The sequence below is a fragment of the Patagioenas fasciata genome, chromosome 1, assembly GCF_037038585.1.
Source record: "Patagioenas fasciata isolate bPatFas1 chromosome 1, bPatFas1.hap1, whole genome shotgun sequence".
Lineage (NCBI taxonomy): Eukaryota > Metazoa > Chordata > Aves > Columbiformes > Columbidae > Patagioenas > Patagioenas fasciata.
The window spans coordinates 41346533-41368881 of NC_092520.1; the positions used below are offsets into that span (position 1 = coordinate 41346533).

General features: G+C 34.6%; 1 protein-coding gene across 10 annotated transcripts in view; it reads right to left on the bottom strand.

Annotated features, from left to right (window-relative positions):
- PCDH9 (protocadherin 9) overlaps positions 1-22349 on the bottom strand; it is a 678879-nt gene that overhangs the window by 633299 nt on the left and 23231 nt on the right. Inside the window, exon 3 of one of the 10 annotated variants that reach the window (XM_071806072.1) lies at positions 13657-14846. The exons of the other annotated variants lie outside the window; for them this stretch is intronic. Coding sequence (XP_071662173.1) covers positions 14841-14846 — 6 coding nt within the window. The 3' untranslated portion in view covers positions 13657-14840. Of the gene's footprint in view, positions 1-13656; positions 14847-22349 lie in introns of those variants that run through there. 10 annotated transcript variants of the gene reach the window in all.

A 22349-nucleotide genomic window follows, 5' to 3' on the forward strand; every position in this document is an offset into this window, starting at 1 on the left:
AAGCCTGCTGAAGTTAGAGGGGATCTTATTTTCAGTAGGCTTAAAGTCAGGTCTTTTACATTCAGTATTTAAAAGGAAACTCAGGAAAGTCACTGTTTGACTAATTCTTCCTCTCGTCCTCATAAGGATCTGTCTGCCCAGACATTCCAAAAATGATGCAAGTCTACTTTAACAGTACATACCAAGTTTATACTACTGTTAGAATTACGCACCATTTAAAGGTGAGTTGAATTCCTGTTCTATCTTCTGCATCATCAGCAAAATGCAGTGATCTATCACTGCAGAATTTTTCTTAGTAAGTTAAATGTGAAAGTCAGAAACATGGATTTTCAGATATTATATTCACAGATCTAGCAATTAGAAAAGCCATCTTTGACTTCCTACCTACACAGACAGGAAAGTAATTGAGAATAGGTACAGAACTTTATGGGCTTTTCAGAGTCATTTTTCTGATCATATTTCTAGCAATCTTATCTCTCTAAAGTATTTGTGTGTAACTTGGAGTGATGGAAATGAAAAGTAATATCAAGAAGGATGTAAAATATCCCACACACAGCAATGCTAGTGCTTGTGTACAAAGATACATTAGCTCTTTGTATGCTTATCAGCTCAATGTTCTACAAAGTTAGTGATTCCAGTGCATTTAGTTATAATTATCTGATTGCACTGTGTAACTTGCATTGGACAAGGATCCACCAAACTCTGGGAGGATTCTGAATGCCATTTGGATGATCTAGATAGAATTATATTACATGAGTATGCCAGTTCCCACAGCAATCATTCACAAAATCTCTACTGTTATAAATGGAAATGTGATAGTTGTTCTTCATTTCAAAAACAAAAACAACAACCAAAAAATTGTTTTCAAAATCTTCAGTATCCATAGGACAGAAATAATGCCTGCATAACAAAACCTGAAATGTCATTGACATGAGCTGGATCCTTATGGGAGGAACTTAGACAAAAATATGTAATATTTTTTTGAGACAAAAAGGTGGATAAGTTACTTACCTGAACAGGGAAAATGTAAGCCATACCAAATAGATACACTCTTACTTAAATTATAACGTGCATGCACACACTCCCACACAGATTTTTAAAGGGTGTTCTGTACAAGGTCACTATACATATGGATATATAATATAAAAATAAGATAGGGATTAATAATTTCCTACATATTTAGTCACTTTGCCAGTAATGCCATAACTGTAAAACCTTGTAAATAAATGGATTATTAGAAAAAAATATAAAGGATAAAAGCAACTTTCCAAAAAAACTCTCAAAGTGGAAATAGATATAAAGACTAATATTAGGAGATACCCCCAAAACAAATTCTGAATGGTTCTTATTCTGTTTATTAAATAGTAAAGGAAGGATTAAGCTATACCAAACACAAAATAAATTCTGTTAATGCACAGCCATGTTAATGACCTATAAAAGACCTGAAACTATCTTTGGCAGAATTTTATTCTGAAATGACAAGAAAAGCCAGATTTACCTTGGTAGAGGTTTATTAACTTCAGCAGATTTTTCAGTAATGGAAGGAGTGGGCCCTATATCTTGCATTATTATTGATTAAATTATGGTCTTATACTTAATATCACTTCCTTTAGCACTGATGTTGTGGTTAATGTTGCAAATAAGCAAGAACTGTATCTTCCCAGACAATACTATGACTGTTCACTAACAGATAACTTTGAAATACCAGTAGATTTTTAGTTTGCCTACATGTTTATACTTCAGCTAGAGTTTACACTTGAGTCAGACCTTTGATGAGCACAATATATCAGAGGAGGACTGGATAAAGATAAATGTTTGTCTATTGTCAGAATCTGCATGCACTAAGAAAGATTTACTTAGACTTCAATCCTTTCCTCTGCCCTGGGAAGATACAAGAGCTGACAAGAAACAAGTTCCTTATCCCTTTTTCTGAATCTCAGCCCCAGGTGCTTACCAGGTAGCTCGAATTTGTGATACTGACAGTGGGCTTTTCATGAGCCCAGGATGAATGGATGCTCCCACTTCTGTACCCAGCATATGCCCAAGGAGACCAGTGTCTCATTTTGAATTGGAGGGCATTGCTTGAGATTCTTCGTCTCTTTGCGAATAGCATTTCAGTTATCACATCTGATAATCTTTAGATGCACCGTATGTACATTTATTATTACTATCAGAAAAATATATTAGAAGCAATTGATACATTGCATTAAACTAGAATGGGTGAAGCTAGATTTTATTTCTGTTGGCATGACCATCATTTTTTGTCTTTTTTTCATTATGCCTTCCAATCAAAAATGTTAATGAATTTCTGAGTTTCAAGCCCAACCTTCTTTGATCTCCACTTCAGTTATAGCACTTTTGACACTCATATGATACCATACAGACTGAGGACATTTTTTAGTTTAAAATTCTCTGCCAGCTGCATCTTCCTACAGTTTTCTTTACCACCTGACATACTCAAAATTCTGTCTCTGGTTTCCTGAGTTACTTTTCAACTGGGGACTTGATCTTGAAACACATATACACACAACTTTCTTTCCTTTGCTAAGAGTGATAGTCTGTAGAATTGGCTCCAATGTTGTAAGATGTTCTGCAATTGCAAAGAAACAAGGCACTTGAGATTTGATTGTGGCAGTGCACTCTTTGAGTTATTGTCTATATAAATGGTGTCTGTAATCAAAATACTAAATCAGACAATAACAATAATGAGTGATGGTGTATTTAATCTCTTTTACTGAAAAACTGATAATTAAAATGAATATTCTTCTTCTAGCACTTTAACATATATTCCTCTGAAAATTTGAATTGATAAATAATTTCTCTTTTGATGTTTTTTTATAAAGTTTCTTCACTCCTTGCATTCCTTTCTACAGTATTTATCATCCCTCTTTTTATATAATACTCAAAAATGTCATCTCAAGATAACCTTTTCTTTGACCTTTCAGCAGATAAATATCCTCTAAAGAAATCAAACTTATATTTTCCATTTTCCCACTTTCAAATCATCAAGAGCAGGAAATACACAAAGAAATACTGTTCTGCTTCTTGTTCTTGAGCTCAAAACACCAAATTACCATTTGACCCATTTTAATAGTTTAAAACTATTTTTCTTTTAATCTCGAAAATGTCGATTAAACACTGTCAGTTATAATGATATCAAATGGCATATCGTATTTCCTTTGATGAAAATGATTAGTTTAGAAATGCAGACCTATTTTTATGCATTTATTAATCATATCCTTCAAAAACGAATAAACAAAAGAACAGACCTAGTACTTCTAAATATCAATAGTGAAAAGTACATTGTGCTATCAGTATTGTCACTGAGAAAATCTGCAGAAGGTTTGGATTGGGTCCAGAAGGTTAGATCAAACAGGTCTGATCCTGCTTTGTTCCTTATTTTAATGGCTGGAAAATATGGAAGAATGCTACTCCATAGAATCCTTTAGGTTGGAAAAGACTTTTAAGATCATGAAGGTCAACCGTTAACTGATCATTGCCAAGTCCACCACTAAACTTTGTCCCTAAGCACCACATCTACATATTTTTAAAAAACCTCCAGGGATGGTGACTGAACAACTTCCCTGGGCAGCCTGTTCCAATGCTTGACAACCCTTTCAGTGAAGAAAAAGGCAGTACTACCTTTATACCACTAAAAACAGTAAAAAACAAGGGAGGCTTGGGCCACCTGACCATTGCTAGCTGGTGAATTCACTATACTAAATTTAGTTTTCTAAAAACCTATCTGGAAAAATAAAAAGGGGGGCAGAAATGGGAAAGGTTGAAAATAACCAAATGTAGTGATTTAGAAATAGTCATAATTTACACAAAATAAGAAAGTCATCTACGTATTTAAAAGCTGGTTCATAGGAGGACACAAAGGGAATCATTGGTGTATCTCGTCTCATGTCCTCTACTCAGTTGACTTCAAAACTATTTTTGTATGTAACACACATGGACTGAAATTCTATAACTGCAATATTTGCCTTATGACTGATTCATGTCATTAGAATTCCCTTACAAATACTACTCTCTGATACTTCTAGTTGTGTACAGACAAAATCAGATTCTTCTAGTGCCCATTGAAACTTCCCTGACTCTTCCCGTGACTTTGTTCTGGATCTGGCCAAATATGAAGAAAACATACTAGATAGAGTTGCTTGGCAACAGTAGATGATTAAATAAATTTAAAAGTACAGATGTACTTTTTGCTGAATGTAGTCCAGAAGTTTCCCGCCAAAAAAATTATAACTTTGAACATAACTTCCTGGTGGGGAAGACTGGAGAAGTGAAACTTAAAGACAACCATATAGAAAAGACAGACTGATTTTTACTTGCTGTTGACTTAATTCTTAAATTATTTTGGCTTTATTTCTAGAAAATATGTAGAGCAGGACACTTTCTAACAAAGGCCATGGGATTGTACTGACACCTCAAATAATTAAAAAAATGAAAGTAGACTTCTATATCATACATGAAACTAAGACAATTGAATAAAATGGGATGTAAGCAAAATTTATTGGAAGATCCCAACTTAAATGTCGCTCAGCAGAGAAATCATAGTGATCTCCTGTCAAAATAATCTTTTGCTAGCAAGATCTGTGTCTTTGCTCAGCAGAGGAGATTAGCAACAGTGAGGAAGAATAAAACAAAACAAAACAAAACAAAAAAGCAAACAAAAAAACCAACACTGTTTGAATGCTTAGGAACATCTTTGGGTCAATCAAGAAGGAAGGTAGACTTTCTGTATAACAGAATCCACACATTTTCATCTGGCCAATATGGGACTGACCAAAAAAATGAGATATCCTGGAAAGTATAACTGAACAAAATTAATATAAATGAAATACATGCACTAAGTGAGTTAAAGTATTTTCTTTCCCAGATGGAGAGAATTACATATGTACATGCAATGACAAACAAAATTTTAACAGTCTTCTATGCATTTAGAGCATTTAATGACATCAGCTGGTTCTTGGCAAGACCTTGCATTGCAATTTTCTCACTGAATATTACTTTAAAAATATAAATGTTTTAATAGAAAAATCTCTGATTTCAAAGTCTGAAGTCCATGGCTGCATTATAGTTTGTGACAAACTGTATGATGACTCGAACCAAGGCTGTCCCCTTGACATGACAAATAATGCAGAAAACTCACAATGTTCTCATTTATTTCTTTCAGTTTAACTGCACCTTGAAAAACAGGATGTCAAATCAGGAAAACCTTATTCCTAGTCACCTGTGCATCAGATCAGTACATCACTTTTTCCTTCCCACTTGTAAATTGAAAAAAACTTCTGATAAACAACTTACATTGATTTTCAGTTAATGCAGATGCTAGCAGATACTATTCTCAGCAAGAACGCCCTGTCCTAGACTCCTAGACTCTTAGAGAGAAGTCAGGCCCAAGCTTTTTCAAAATGAGTACTGATAAACCTTCATCAAATTAATGTAAACTTAAAAATGCTGGCCTTAACCCTTTTGATCCTTAACTCACTCAAACATAGAAAGAGAAAAAAATTAACATTTGGAAAACATTTTGGAATCCTGATGGGAAAGAAAATATGGACAGTATCCAGAGACTCGTCCAGAAAATGCAACCACAGCCCTATAGCTACTGTTATTTCTAAGATAAAACATGATTCAGATGGTCCTCACAGGCTGCAGAACCAAGCTTTTTCTGTAATGAAGTAACTGCATCATCAGACTTGGGAAGACATTTGAGTGACTGCACTCCAATGATCTTAATGGGGCATAGACTCCTAAATACTTCTGTGAGCAGGACCTGTAGCGCAGCATCTGCCTAACCTTAGATGTCACTAAGTCTTCCCATTGACTTCACAGGCAGCCCTGGGGAGTAGGATGTCTGAAAGCTTACTGCAGTTTTAAATCTAAAGCAGGTATGTAGAAGTAGATGTCCTGACTTTTGCTTCAGTGATTCTGATGAGATAAGAGAAAAAGGAAGTAGTCTGGCTCCAACCTTCATTATGATTTTATGTAAATTATTTTAAGTAAGGATTCTTACTCTCTAGTGTTCCAGGTCCTGAAGCTGAACTACTTTTTAAAGCTAGTTTAGCAAACATTCAAGGATTTCACAAGCAAACTTCATATTTGTTGGGAATTGTACAGAAGGCAGGTGTATGGGTGTTCCAGTATCATAAAAAACACCTTTAAATATCTCTTATTGTTCTTTTTTCCACCTACCTATTCATACTTGCATTATAGAAATGGTAAATTCTCTCTCATTATGAAAAAAAACACACTGGACAATTATTTATTAAGATTTTTTTTTTTTTTATACAACACCTGTAGGTTGATTGTCTATTTAGTTGTCATGGAATGTTATTCAAAAGTCTCTAATAAGGACCACCTACAGGACTGTTTAAAGAAAAATTTAAAAAGATTGTGTTGATGGACAATAAGGAACAAAAAAATTGGGTAAATTAGCTTGCACAGGATTCCACAGACATTTCTACAGAAACTTGCTCCTTGTATTAATTTTATAGAACAGCTTCATAAAAGTAGACCCTTGCAAATTGTCTCCTCATTGTGCCTGAATGAGCTCTCAGATTACAAATATATATATATATATATATATATATATATATACACTAGAAAGCATTCTCCTGAGACTGAAGTTCTGGCATGGGCTTAGTACAGAGAGCAAGCCATGGAAAACAGGAACCTCAGTCCTGAATCCTAAAATATTACTCTTCTCAGTAAAAAAGCTCAGCTATTTACAACATGAGGCATAAAAAGATACCAAAAAGCTCCATAGCCAAAACGAATGACACATTCATTCCCTTTCCAGCAAATTACTGTACTAAGTCAGAATTTTCAAAATATCTATCACTTTACATATATAGATTTAATTTAACTTAAAACAAATTGTACAAATGCATTCTAGTTTCAAAGACAGGATTCTTCAAAATTCTACTATGAGAGCTTCCCATGGTTTCCATGGAAATGACCTTTCACTATTTCCATGCTAATGGATCTAGTTTTATATATTTCTCTTTTATGAGACTTTATCACACCAACAAAGCTAACATCCAGAATACAGTCCTTAAGTTACAGATGCAAACTTACTGAGAGAAGAATCTGACTCCCAAGCCCTATGGACATGCTAAGCTTTGTATGTCTTTTTAATACTGTGTGAGTGACAGAGTTCTGAAAAAGATCACCTACTGAATATTGTCAGCAGAGAAATGCTGATATATTTTTCTCATTGCTGTGTTCCTAAAAGAGTCTCTGGATTCATCTCCTTCAGTCTTTTCCAGACTGCATCACTGCTCCCAAAGGCAGAACAGTTGGGAAAAAAAAGAATGGACTGAGAGCTCAGAGTCTTTTATAAATTCCAGGCTGTTGGTCATATCCGACTGTGAAATAAATATTTTGCTAGTGCATTTATTGAAAATCTATAGGTCTTTGAAATTACATATCCATAGGCTTTTTGATGTCTCTTTCAGAATTTATGCTTGATACAGTTTTTCTCTTCTCTTTTTCATTTTTTTTTTTTTATCATTATGGTTATTGTTGCTGTGATTGAAAGCTAAAATCCTCCTCTTCACCTGGGGACAAAAAGAATGGAAGGAGCAGATTTAATGCTGTTAACACTGAGAGCAAAATAGCAACCGAGGTAGTCCTGTACCCAGCATCCTTGACACCTGAAGAAAACCATCTAGCTCTAAGGTGTTAAATGCCTTGAGGTATTCTGGAGATGGGTCTTGGACAGGATTGTGCAGACACTCAGGGTCACAGATAAAAATCCATGACCTCTGGAGTGATGTTCCAGTAAGGTGAAATTTGGACAAAAATTTCAGAAGTAGTTCAATAAAGCTTTTTCCAGACACAGTATCTAGGGTTTAATAACGAAGTAAATCCCACCCATTCAGAAAAGTAAACAAAAGAAATCTGTAAGAAAACCCTTCCAGATGTGCAAATTCCTCAGAGAACGAGAAAAACACATACACCTGACTGAGTGATTTAGTCTGACTCATATATAATTGGTGATGATGCATAAGAGAGATTTTTAGCCTGTCATTCAGATTTGAGTTTTCTGGGCTAGCCATAAGAAAAATACCAATTTACAGAGTAAGCTAGAAATGAGCCAGATATGGATGACTGCAAGATAATGATTACAGATGACAAAGGTAAAACAGCCAATTTCCAGCATAAAATTTCATTTTAATGACTTTTTTTTAAAACTAAAAAATAGGTCAAGGTACTTGGTTGTTAGAGGGCTTGCTGTTAGAAATGTCCTAAGAATTAACTCCTTCGCCTGCTTCAAAGAACATGATGACCAACATATAAATCAATCGTCATGAAGTGATCAACTTATCTAAAACCACCAATATCACTTTACATTACCATTAGAGAATAACTGAAGTGCTAAGATCATCACCTATGCTTTTTGTCAAGGTACTACAGTCACAATGACTACGAAGGCCTCAGACTGCTAACACTGAAAACAATAGGCTCCATTTAATTCCATTCCTTACACATGTCTAAATGAAACACATTGCATGTAATGACTTTTGTTCTATATATTGAACTTGCAGCCTTGGACAGAGAAATATTGAGGCTGGAAATACAGAACACTCAAAGAAACAGAAGGTCTGAAAAATCTGACCTCATCTAGCTTTAAACCTCTACAGGGCTCATGTCTACACATGAGCAACTTAACAGTTAGGGTTAAATTCACAGGACTGATTTCAGGCACCTGCTTTGGGTTAAAATGAGATCAGTCAACTCCCCAGATTGTTTATTTCTCTCCACTAACTATAAAGGATGTCTAGGTGATTAGACCAGTCAGACAGATGAATTTAATCCAAGATAATTGCAGAAGCAGGCAGCTGATAACACTAAGGACAGTATTTATTTCTCAGAAACTATTCCTCTTACATAGCATTTTGTGTCACCAATTCTTTAGAGAAAGTATTTAAGAGAGGTTTTAAAATGATTTTTCTTAGTAAAGTTCATACTTTTATTAATAATTCTAAATTTATTAATACCTTTTTTTTTTTCCTTCAGATCCTTAAAATAGGTCTGTTTAAAGAAGGCTCCATTTAAAGAAGCCTTTACTTAAGTGATATATTTGCCTTTGGCAACCAGCTATTTTTGCATATGAGAATTATCTTTTCCCTTAAATAAAGCTGATTTCCCAGTTATTTCTACTCTAGATTGACATTTTCGTCACACTTGCAAAGACAGACTACTTAATTTCTTGCCATGGACTATGGTAAGGCTGTTTACAATGGTATTTGTACAGTGATTTGGAGCAGAACAGTAATGTACTATTTCAATTTTTAAAGATATAACTGTAGGTGATGTCAACATTTGCCTTAAATGAAATAATACTGTGTCACCCTGAAAAAGAGCTACATCAACAAAAGAGACTATCTAAGAAAGAATATTAATTAGAGAAAAATAATCAATAATTATGCAAGTCTGGAAACATTGGGCCAGCATAAGAGAAATAAAAAAAACAAAAACAAAAACAAACCCCAGTGTATTGGTTGTAAAACTGTGTCTCCTATTCTGTCATTGAAGCACATACAACTCCAGCTCTTTCCACTGCTATCTCCCATTAAGAATAGTGACATTCTTGATTGTAAATTAAAAATACCCTAGGACAGGTTCTGCAACTGGCCTCTGTGGTCACCCTCTCTTACTGAGAAACATAGGATTTTTCTGTCATGAAATGTGACTTTTCTCCCTGATCTCTGAATATGCCTTTGCGAAGGTTAGTTTGAAGAAGCCAGAGCAAAAAAAGCTTCCTAAACCACCGATAATGCTATTGTCAAGCATATTACTGTGTACTACCAGACCAAAAAAGTAATGCTTCTGACAGCAAAATGAGCTCTTAATGTTATTTTGTAATTAACATATGTTCCAAATGATAGATTGTGTGTCAAGTATTTAACATTAAAATAAGAAACTAAAAGCAAAAGGAGGGATGATGTGACACTTCTGGAAATAGATTCACTGGTATAATCTTTCTACACCATATTTTTTGATCCATCTAAACAGCTTTGTAACTGGTTAAAGAATGTCCCATGCCTCCCAAATGTAGGAACTGTCATAGCCATTTGGATTCAGAAAAGGATTAAGTTTTCCACTGTTTTTAATTATCATATTTCTGGCCATAGTCAAAGCAGTACTGAACAATTTCCATTTAACATTTCTCATGTATCTAATCCACCCACTCCTTTCAGTAAGACACTGAGTAGTGACCTGAAAATAGTGATGCAAAGTAGTTTGAGAAAGAGTTTGAGGGGAGAAAACTTGCAGTGTTAAAAATCTGTTAACCATTGGTTACTAATTTAAACTGCTAATGATCTAACGGAGCTGGTGCTAAGACTCCTATTGATTAGCTAAGGTTGGCAAGACAGTCACTCCAAAAAATAACTCTCTTTATATAGCTATATATACAAGGGAAACAAGCTATAAAAAGAAGAAAGAACAACTCTGCCACATACCAGTGGCAATAAATGCAATAGCTGTGAAGCTCTGTGATGGGATATGACATACATTTCTCCATACATTTACATTTTAAAATTTTAATGAAAGCACATTGTCAGGAAATGCCAAGCCCACTATGTGTTTTCTCTCTGCAGTACTGTGACAAGATCCTGCTTCATGTTGCAAGCAAGAAAACATTTTGTATTAAATGCAAAGTGAATATGCAATAAGGAAATTGAACAAGTTCCTCCAGCAAACCTGCTCCCCATCAAAAATCAAGGTGAAGCCTTTTTCAAAGACAAAAAATGTTTTACTCCGTTTCTCATGAAGCAGGCTCTTATCAGGTATTTGGACACTGGCTGTTGGAAAAGTCCCTCTTTCTGCAAGAAAGCTGCAAAGAGAAGATGCTGGAGCACTTCCTGAAGCTTCATCAGCAAACCAGTTTCTTCAATTAAGAAAAATAAATTGAAATATGTATATAGAAATTTTTAACATCTAACTTCATGGATTGATCGTATCCCTTGATATACAAAAACCTGCAACAACTAAAAAAAATGTAACATTTGTAAGATAAAAATAAGATTTAATTTAGAACTCTTTCTGTAGGGTATTGTTTTTGAGTTTATCTATGTTCAAAAACGAAACTAAATTGTTCCCCTGGGTTCATAATAAATTGTGTTTTTCTTTTTTCGTTTGATGATGGCTAACAGTGAAGAGGTTTTAGTTCATCCTACCCCACGTTCTGCTACAGCTGGCTCTGATCCCTTCTTTTTGGCGAGAATCTGGTTCTTATTAAGCTAGACAAGGTTTGTGTCGGTGTATGATATTCAGTATGAATAAATGGCATAGTGGTGCTCATCAGTCTCATGTGTGGCTATTAAAAAAATGCCAGTACAAGAAGCCTGTTCTACGTGAGGAAAGTTACCATACTCTCATTCGACTACAACTTTGTTTTTACTGCCATTTCACCAAGGTATTGCAGTATTATAAAATTTTACAAAATGAAACTTAGGATGGCACTTCTGCTTGTGGACACCAGGGATCACTTTTCTGTCATTGAGATCAAACTATTTAAAAATTAATGCAGGGACACTCGACCTCAGCTACATTCAGATTCTGCACAGGGAGATCAACCATTCATCACAGGGTCACACAACCCCTCGCACAGTAGTGAGCACTTCCAAGTGCAATACTGAACCTAACAGGGTTCCTCACAGATTTAGCTGCCAGCTAACGTGACTCCCCGTTACACAATCAGGTTCTAAATTATGCTAATCACTTAACTTTGGCAGTAATATTGCAATAAAAAAGATTCATAATTTATAATGGAGAAGGTGAAGATGTGAACCTTAGCAAAAAGGCACAAAGTCATATATCAAGAGACAATCAGGAGTCTCAAATAACAGCAAGCCAAGCAGGCAATGACTAACATCCAACCAGGCAACAAACAGTTTAATTCCCAATAATAGTGAGTGTTTTGTTTATTGTGTTGTACAATAATGGTGATGTAATTTTTCTGATCTCTGGCTATATTTGCAAGAAAAGTGCATGTTCCTACCTCCTTTTCGTCATCATTGTTTCCTCACATGGGAATCCTTGAACATCCATTGCCATTTCCTGAATTAAAAGTGAAAATGTTTCTCTCGTTTGGAGTATAAGTGCTTCAACATAATTGAGTGTGCAGTTAACCCTATAGCAGATCATTAACGAGATAAATGTTATTAAAGACTGAAAAAAAAAAGCCAAGTACAATGAAACTGTCTCTCTTTAGAGATCTGAGGGCTCCCTTTAGAGCCTGAATTTCAGACTCTTTCTCAAAGACAATGCAAATCTCTTCTTCAGTCTTTTATGAAGGAGTCACTTGAAAAGAAAGATCTGTTTTTTCTATAGGAATAGCAACACTATATTTAAGACATTTCTTAAGTAATGTATTCAGCTGAGTATTATCTGCCATTGAGATAATTAGGTCTAATTTTGCCTTGGACCTTAGTTGAAGCTTTGCATTGGGAAATAGTTTCTAGAAGAGTTTTACCTATTTAAACAGACAAGTTAAATAGAGGATTTTGAAAAAAATATAGATTTCTACCTCATTCTCAAATCATATTTACTTTACATAGGAATTACATTTTTAATGTGCAAAACTCTAGCTAACGAGTTAAGGAGCCATACTGGGATTTCCGAATGGAAACTATCAAGCTATATTATGTTTTCAGATATGCAGATCTACAGTGTCAGTAAAAGCATCTTGAAAAAATACTATCTCACAATAATACAGGTATGTTACATGGGGTTGTTGAACATATACATCAATGACCTACAGCTGTGCCACTAGCAATTTTGATAATGATGTCAGTCATAGAATCACTTCAGTTGGAAGAGACCCTCAGGATCATCGAGTCCAGCCTTAACCTAACTCTAGCACTAAACCATGTCTCTAAGAACCTCGTCTAAATGCCTTTTAAATACCTCTAGGGATGGTGACTCCATCACTTCCCTGGACAGCCTGTTCCAATGCTTGATGGGACAACACTAAATGGTTTTTAAAATTTCATCCATAAAATTAAAAGCCTAATACTCTCTTGTTTGAGTAAATAGTAAATTTTGTGGGAATAGATTATTTTATCCTCTAAAGAAAAATTATGCCATCCCCTTGCTTAACCTTTTCAACCACTGCTAAACATACAGTGAAATACAAACTTGTATTTTTGAGCAAACCAACTGAAACTTTTTTTTTTTTTTCTAGATGGGGAAGGACAGAAATGAAAAATAGTTGCTATTCCAAGCTTTACAGAGCTTAATTACCTTCTTACATGGATAAATCCCCCATATATGCCACTATTATTTTTACCTCAATACCTACTGAATCATCTAATAATAAAATAGCATTAAAAACAAAAGACATGGAGAAAAAAAACGAAAATTTGCAATAGATTTTACTGTATACCATGCCCTTGCACCTTTGTCCAATATGGTATATTGACTTTTTATTTCCATTGGGAGCTATAAACCAGATTTTTAGATATTCTAAAATAAACACGGATTTACACATACTTAGGGAATGTGGAACTTAGTCAAGATAAAAGTTTAAGAAGTTTTCAACAAGAAAATTGAACACAAAGCCTCAACATTGTACAAAACAACTTCTGAAACTTTATTGTGAATTTTAAAGTACATTTAGAAAGGATCTTATCCTTAATATCATTAATTAAAAATAAATTTGAAAGAAATCCACATACTAGTAGTTTAAGCAAAGTTCAGTACAGACTTTTTGAAGTCACAATATATACATTGCATGAGAGTGCAATAAGCTTCCAATTACATTAAGTATATATTTTTTTTAAAAAAAAAGGTTTGATTTGACATGTGTGAGAGGCATACTGTTTACAATGAAAATGTTTTACAAAATATAGCAAAGGAAAAATGGAATTTAATACATTTTGAATGTACAACTACTTTATATCCTTTTTAGGTAGTCCTTTACTCAAAGTGTACAAAGGTCCATGTTTTAAAAGACACCTGTTTGTTTGCACTGTTCAACACTGATTAGAAATGATAGCTTTAAAAACTCATTACTATACATATCAGTGAATTATTATTCAACTCAATGGCCACTACAATGAAGAAAATATTACAGAATCATTGACAGCATCTTCTTCTCTCCTAAACTATGCATAGATAAATACATAGCAATGGTGCCTATTACTACAATAAAAGTGAAATGCTTCACCTGATTTTTGCAGCTATTCTTTGCATAAATATAATGCATTATACATATATTAGTTTATTTAACAATCAATTGATTGCTTATTTTAACACTCAGTAACATATAGAAGTACATACACTGCTATCCTTAAATATTTTCCACTCTGTAGTGGCTCATAAGATTCAAAAAAATCAACACTGTAAATCCATATTTCTCAACCTGGGGGAAGAATATCCCTCAGATGGACTGATACTACTTATAGAAGTTAAACCATATTATGAATCCATAGTGTCCACCTCCAAAATACATAACAGGAGTAATATAGTATACTGTGGCTACTAACTACTGCATAACCATTATATAGAAAATCATCACATCAAGTGTTTTACATTTATGATTATTCATTACATTATATAACACACAGAGCAAAACTTCCCAACAGATGGACCTCCTTTTCCATGGTTTTCCATGTTCTAGAGAAAAATCATCACACAATGACAAAGTTATGCCTTGAGTAGTATGCAAAACGTGTTTCCTTTTCTCAGGATTGAAGAGTGAGCAGCAAACTATTAATTATTTACAATCAGGATGTAAACTTACAGTTTTAAAAAGAAAGTCAAGTTTTCAGCACCACAATTAAACAAACCATGTATTGGGGTTGTAGAATTGTCACTCAAAACTGTGGGAAAAGCATACCAGAAAATTAGTTAGCCAATAATGAATTAAAAGTTGTACTTTCCTTTCAAACCGAGCACAGCAGGGTTATGTGATTTGTGTCCAACCACTCTGCAGTGTGTTATCTGAACAGCTCAAAGCATTGCAAAGGACAAGACAGCTTTGCATTCATTATTGCTAAAATAAAAGGAATACGCTGAAATGTGTAATAACCAACAGTGGATTTTTAACTACCACCAAGGACGTCTGGGACATGAAGATCTGCAGAAGAGAGCACCCTATTTCTTTTTAAGCACAAAAATCCACCTTAAGTCGATTTGCTTACCTAGTCTTCCTGGACTTCTTCACACAGCTAAAACAAAGCCTCTTGCACCAGAGAAACTCACTGACTTTTCAATATGACTGTCTGTTGTATGGAGAAAAAAATTATGCTTTCTCTGCAAAACACTACCTAATTGCAGTGATCATTTGAAGGGCAGACACTCCAATTCAGAAGTAATCCACTTTTGGCTGGCCTACTAATCCTGGAACCTCTCTTTGCTTTTTCATGAAAAATGTAGTAGACAAGGCTTTTAGCTGTCATCCCCATTAACAGAGACAAGAAATGCTAATAATTTTGCAGATCCACCTGATGATTTCACTTTGGCTCTCCACAAACCAGACAGAAACTTCATACTGAAAAGCTACAAAAATACGCACCCCAATTTTGCCTCTTATGATATCCATGTAAGAAGAGTGCAGCATGCCCACCAACTTCAGTCATGCTACAATTTAGTGTCCACCACACGCAGCAGCACATAGGGTGAGACCTGTGGATTGCCTTGGGAACCCAAAGAGAAGGGAAATGAGAAGAACCTGGCATGGCTCCTAGTCACAAGATAGGTTTAGAGACAACACTAATGGCATGCTGACAGGCTGTACTTTAAGATTTTTTTTTTTTTTTTTAAATAATAACAATAACCAGAAGCTTTATCAGTCAGAAACCTGTCCAGTGTTTCTATATTAGAATGTCACTTTAGGTTAAAAAAACCATCTTTTAGCTTACATTATGTGACACATTTTTTATCTATTTTTGTTTTAAAGACACAAAATAGCCCACCCCTTCCTTTGATATCCTCAAAGAGGATAACTGAAGCCTTCCAGGATCCTTGACAGCTTAAGTATACAGTGGAATAGTTGACGATTGCATTTACTTTTCCCAGTGTGCAGAAAGGATGGATAATGGAATTAATGAATCATTTGCTGTTCCACTAGTAAAAAGTCTAAATAACAACATGACCTTCAGTCAACGCTGCCAAAGAATAGTTTCCTTAAACAATTCACAATACTTGAGAGATGACATCAGACAGCAACTTATAAATGTGTTTGTGATTTTTCTTTATTTTTTTCTCTCTTGTAGACCTACATAGATAAAAGTTTAACGGTTTGCACCAGCTGCTATTTTCCCTAACGACTAGGTGTTCATACCAAACTGGGAACAAAGGAAAAAAATCTTGTTCTAAAGGCTAAGTTCAGCTATCAGGAACACAATATAAATCTAAAACTTCCACTTAAGCAAAAAAAAATACTCCCAAACTTAGATTTTTCTGAGAGAGGTAATAAAAAAAGTTCAACAGATCAGTTCCTTTCCAAATAAAAGTTAGTGTTTTGAAAACAGATCTGAATAGCTCTATTCTTGCTTCTCCTTGTTTCTATTTCATGTAAATCCACTACCCTCAGTGGTGGGATTCTTGGTTTAATCCAGTACAAAAATAAACCAAACTTGTGATGTTTCATAGTGCTAAATAGTTTACTAAAAAAACATTAATAACCCGTAAGTACTTGGGGCTAAGATTGTTATTGCTGTTTTGAAATTGATATTTATCAAAGCTATAGAGGGGATTTATTTAGCATCAGGTCAGCACATGAATGCAGACTGCAAACCAATTTATATATATATATAAAGTTTTAAAGCCAGAAACAGTGTTTTTAAACAGGAACTGTATTCCTTAATTATCTTTGAAGATGAAGGTTAGACTAACCCTACATTTTTAATCTTTTCTAGGATTTAGTTTAGCAGGACTAAATGTTATAGCAGAGTGAAAAAAATATTTAGTACAGTGCCTACAATCCACTGATGCTTAATATAGTTGATCATTGAAATACTTAAAATGATAGTATTAAGTGATTTATGTGGTTGACATAAATGTTTATGACAGCCTTAGCCACATAGTTGCATCTGTTTGACTTTCACACACTTTATTTGAAGACATGCATGTGTAAAGATCAGTAGCAATTGCCAATTTGCCTGATGTACCACATCACCATATAAAAACTGCTACAGATTTTCCCCCTCAGGTGCAATTTTGTCATACTCCATTAATACTTTCAATCCTACCCCCAGTCCTGCGGACTTGTTATTTAGTAATCTCTGATTGTTGTGGTGAAGGAATATTGGAAAGTATCTGCTGTCCGCAAGGCAGAAAATTACAATGGTCGACTATTAAATTTGGATCTTACAGTGCCTGCTTGGATCAAGCCCACTTGACACAATCACAACCAGTAGCCATAACGTCAGGACAAATTATCGGTGACATCCAAAATGTCAATTTTAAACTAATTTTATGTCTCACAGTGTCGCCTCTTCAGTACCTAGACAAAGGCAGAAGCCCAGCTGTATTTTTAAGGAGTGGGAAAGAAATCTTAAATACACACATCACATAGGCTAGCTTCATTCACTTATGCATGTCAGGTTTTCAACTCCCAACTGGGAACTCTCCCACATGATTGCAACCTATTGTGCAACTGAACAACTTGGCTTTCTTCCACTTGAGTCTGTTAAAGAGAGATTACTGGGAGCGTTCCTTTCCAGGGCTGCTCTCGTTAAATACAAGATTCTCTATAAACACTAGCATTTCTCTTTTTAATTAAACATTTTTACACTGCAAAGTAATCTGTTCATCTGGATCTTCTCTCTCATTTGCACATACGAGCACATGCACACACACAGAAAACCACAGGATTTCTATTCCAAATCAAGTATGTGTATCTCTATCTTTTTTTCCCCCATATAGACAGAAGCCATATTCATCTATTTTTTCAGGAAAACAAACAAACAAACAAACCCCAGCCATTCATCTGCTTGATTAATTTAAACCTGTAAACCTTGGTTTAATTCTACTGACATGAAAAAGTAACAGCTACAAGCTCCCAGCCAGGATTTGTGATTGATTATCTAGTGAAGTCTTTACAGAAAAGCTTGTTTGCTTATTAGTTGCACTAAGGTCTGTGTTAAGTGACATATCCAACCACAATCTTTAATTAAGAAACAACTGACTAAATATTTAGATATTTTAATTCTAATATAAAATAAATACTGAAATAAATAAGCAAATACATTTCAAATTAAATACAAAACAGACAAAGCTTCAAAATCAACCACAAAACAGAGGAAGTTTTAATATAAACCTCTTCTTAGTTATCTTAGATGTTTAAGGTTGTAACATTTTATTTCTCAGATCTGACTTGTCTTTTGGAAGTATTATACTCTGCAAGTATCTCTTCCTTCAGAACTCCAGTAAGATCTTTTCCTTATCACTAGAACAGCAGTCATGAGTATGATTATATGATCTCCATGCTCAGCACACCACTTAAGTTTCTTAGCATATTGTCTTGCCCCTGAGTGCAGTGTATACTGCCTCCAGATCATTGAGCTATTTTGTTTTGATGTACACAGCATAACATGAAAAATTCTGTTCAGAAGAATCATATTTAAGCTTGATGGGACTATTGAACCCTAACCCAAATTTAACAGATTCTGTACTGAAAGGCAAACTGGAATTATTTTCTATGACTAGTCTTAAAAATAGTTGAGATTTCACTGTTGAATTTCAATATTTCTGATATTAAATATGATCAGAAATTATCTGCTAGTAATACTAGCCATGTCTCCTTGCAACACTGTTCAAAACAGCGGGTTACTCTTACTTAGCAAAAGGCAATTTCTTAAATGAAAATAAAAGGCTCAATGCAATCAACTTAAGAGATCTTAATGCATGTACATTCAATATCTGATAGAAAAATCAGACTGGACAAGAAGGTTTGGGTGTCTAATTCTGACCCTAGCAGCTCTCTGAAGTTCATACTAACAATAGCAGACACCATGTACTTTAAAATAAGTCACACCAGTCTGCACTGCTGCCTACATTAACCCAAACTACACTTAACACGTGGACCTTGCCTAAGGAGATGATCAGGACAGGCTTTCTCGTCAGTGGAGGCAGGACCCCACCATGCCACGACCAACCGCACAAGCCATGTTGATGACAAGGAGTTTATCTTCTAGCACAATGCATTAATGCTACACTCCTGTACATGGAAATTGTGGTACCTGACAGCTCACTCTCTGTACCAGCATGGTGCTTCCCTGACTGAAATTTTGAAAGTATCTGCCCAGCTCCTACAGGACCAAAGATCCAGGTAGTTGCAACCCTGAAGACTTTCACATCAAGCAACAAATACTAAAATGCAAGTAAACCCAAATGGAATAAGAAAGATTCATGTACCTCATGACCTCTTCCAGTTAGAAACTCTCTCCTATCATGTGCTAGACGATGCCTTAATGACATCCCTTGCTGTTTTATTTCTCATTTAGACTGTAAGCAGCAGGGATACAATCAGGGAACTGCTTGCTAAGGAGGAGCCTCGCAGTTACAAACTGTTCATCTCTTTTGCCTTCTATTAGGCTTTTGTCTAAAGGCATTCTTACAGAATATATTCATTTCCGTATATATGCCATAGGTCTCTGTGGGATAAGCTTCACATTGATTTGGACTGCAATTGCACTAGATTTTCAGACAGTTCATTGCAATGTATGGCATCTGTTTTTATCCTGTAAAATCAATATTCAAATGTCATTAAATCACATCCTAAGCTGGTTTCATAAATAAAGGGATTGTTCAGTACTACTTGAGGACTTGGTTCAGTTATCAACTTGAAAATGTAAAGCAGTTTTGTGTTAGTAATAAGAGAAGTCATGTTGGTCTTTCTGATAGTGTTGAAAATTACTTTGAACTTCCTTCCTATGACTCTTTAGCTATTAACTCTAAATCAGTGCATGTTCTTTAGCCAACATAAATAATATAACTTTGGCCAGCACTGTGTCTTTTCTTTACAGTAGAATCCTTAGTATATTTCAGTAAGTATACATAATCCTGTACATAAAGCACATGTATATATCTGTACATGTATTTACACATGCATAAGCATACTGAGAAGGCGACATCATAAGTGACATCATCTTCTCCTCGCTTGAATTATTTTAGGCCTAAGTAAGCTAATGCAACTAAAATAACTAAAATAACTAAAAAACCCCACTCAAAATTAATATAACTGGAGTAAACAGCTAAGTATGAGTCACTAATCTTGACTTTGAGTTGATGATATATTACGAAACTTGATCAAAGTGGCCAGTTCATGGAGTTTCCCCTTGCACAAAACAGCATCTATCTGTTACAGTTTAAGACACTGTTGCTGATGTGTTGTTAATTATTTTTCCAGATTAACTACTGTCATCACTAATATTTACATTTAAAATGTTCTAACCTCCAAATCTGATCACCTTTCAGGTGAAGTAGCAGACAACACTCTTAGGATTTGGTTCTTCGATCCTCATCCTTAACATGAGGCAAAAGGGTAGGCTTTTCGAAAGCATTTAGTATCAATTTTAAAATTCCCATGGATTTTAATGCAAGTGTTTTGCTAACCCTAAACTGTTCTGATAAAAATTTAATTCCCCTATGAAATTAGAATTCGGTTTTACAGCACAGAAGCCAGTGGAGCTACTTGTAGGTCAGATGTTATGCATAGTTTTCGAAAAACAAGCCCAAGCTGGTAGTGCTATGGCTGTTACCTTGGCAAATAAGAGTCACTGTAAAATAATGATGATAATCTTAAAACAAGTAAAGGGAAAGTAAAACCAGGAAGCAGTTTAATATTCACCTTTGACAAGAAGAATATGTTCATTTCCAGCTGTTTCCATTTTTAATTGATGATTTTTTTAATGTAGTGAGCAAAAGCCAGACAATATTCTTCAGAGAAGTGTTCCTATTCTCTTAACTCAATAAGAACTATATGCTTCTTATTGGTCTACTGCACCATGGGGATGAGATAAAATATGAAAGCAAGGATTTCTTTATTCTAGCTTGGAAAATTAACTGTTAAGCTCAGTGGGGGCAGAAACGAAGGTGGCATTTAGATATAACTAATTTAGTATCAAACCAAAGCAGAGAGCCTACTCAGAGAAGAAAGAGACCAAAGGGAACACAAAATTGTACCTGAATTATTTCTGAGTCAATTCCTGTAAAAGCAGAAGAACTTTCTTTTATGTTTAAATGGATTACACATTTCCTTTTATAATATTCACATTGTTCACAGTTTTAAAAGATCATGTAATGAACAACAACTGCTAAGAAAGAATGAATGATTTTCTTTCCAATACATTAAAGTGCCAGGCTTGTCTGAAGATGAGGCCTGGACTGCTTTTTGAAAAGAAGATTATGGGATAGATCCTCATTGATATGAAATGACATAGCTCCGTTATCATTCAATTAGAATGTAATGTAACTATGATTACAATTTGCTTACATTACCATATGTTAATAAAATAACAAGCACAACTTGTAAACTTTCTTCTTTGCTTTATTTTGACTGCTTTTAATTGCTTGGATTTTCTTTAATTGTAAAGATTGTATGTTTGAGGGGATAAATTCTCACTTGTGCTGTCAGACCCGGCTAATCATTCCCTGCTTATCCACGTTTCTAAAGACCTAAGATTTTGCTTGAAAAGAGGCTTAGAAGCAATTGTCTTGTGTTCATTAATCCATAAACATTTGATTTCAAATCAGATTGCCAGCAGACATAACCTCTTTGCATTGCTACAACAGAGGCTTGATTTGATTAATCAAACAGCTCTGATTCACTGAATTGTCTCCAGAATAGTTGTTCCTGACAATACTATTCAAATAGCTGCTGAATTTGTATTGGCATTCTCAGCTTTCTAAAATTGTTATGTTTTCCTCCAGGAAAACATCAACGTTTTATATATAATTCAAAAACTATTCTACATAAGAGCCACTGTATCTAATGTACATAATCTTTAATACATGTTCTATTACTGGCTTTGAAAATAAGTGTCACCTTTAAGATGTTGTTTCTCTGTACCTCAGTTTACATTCTACTGAAATAGCAATAGTGTAATTTCTCTATTCTAAAACACTTTTAAATTTATATAAATTATATAAACTTCTTTATTATTATTTTTAGGAACTATGCAACATTATATGCCATATACCTTTTTTTTTGCCTGTTCTGTTTGAAGTAGCTCTTATTTATGCAGAATTAAATGGACTGTTTTAGGAAATAGGAAAGCTTTATCCTTTCAGATTCCAAAACCAAATGTGCTAATTAAGCCTACATAGTTAATACTAACTGTTGCTAAAACAGCACAAGCCAGTAACATGCAACAGAC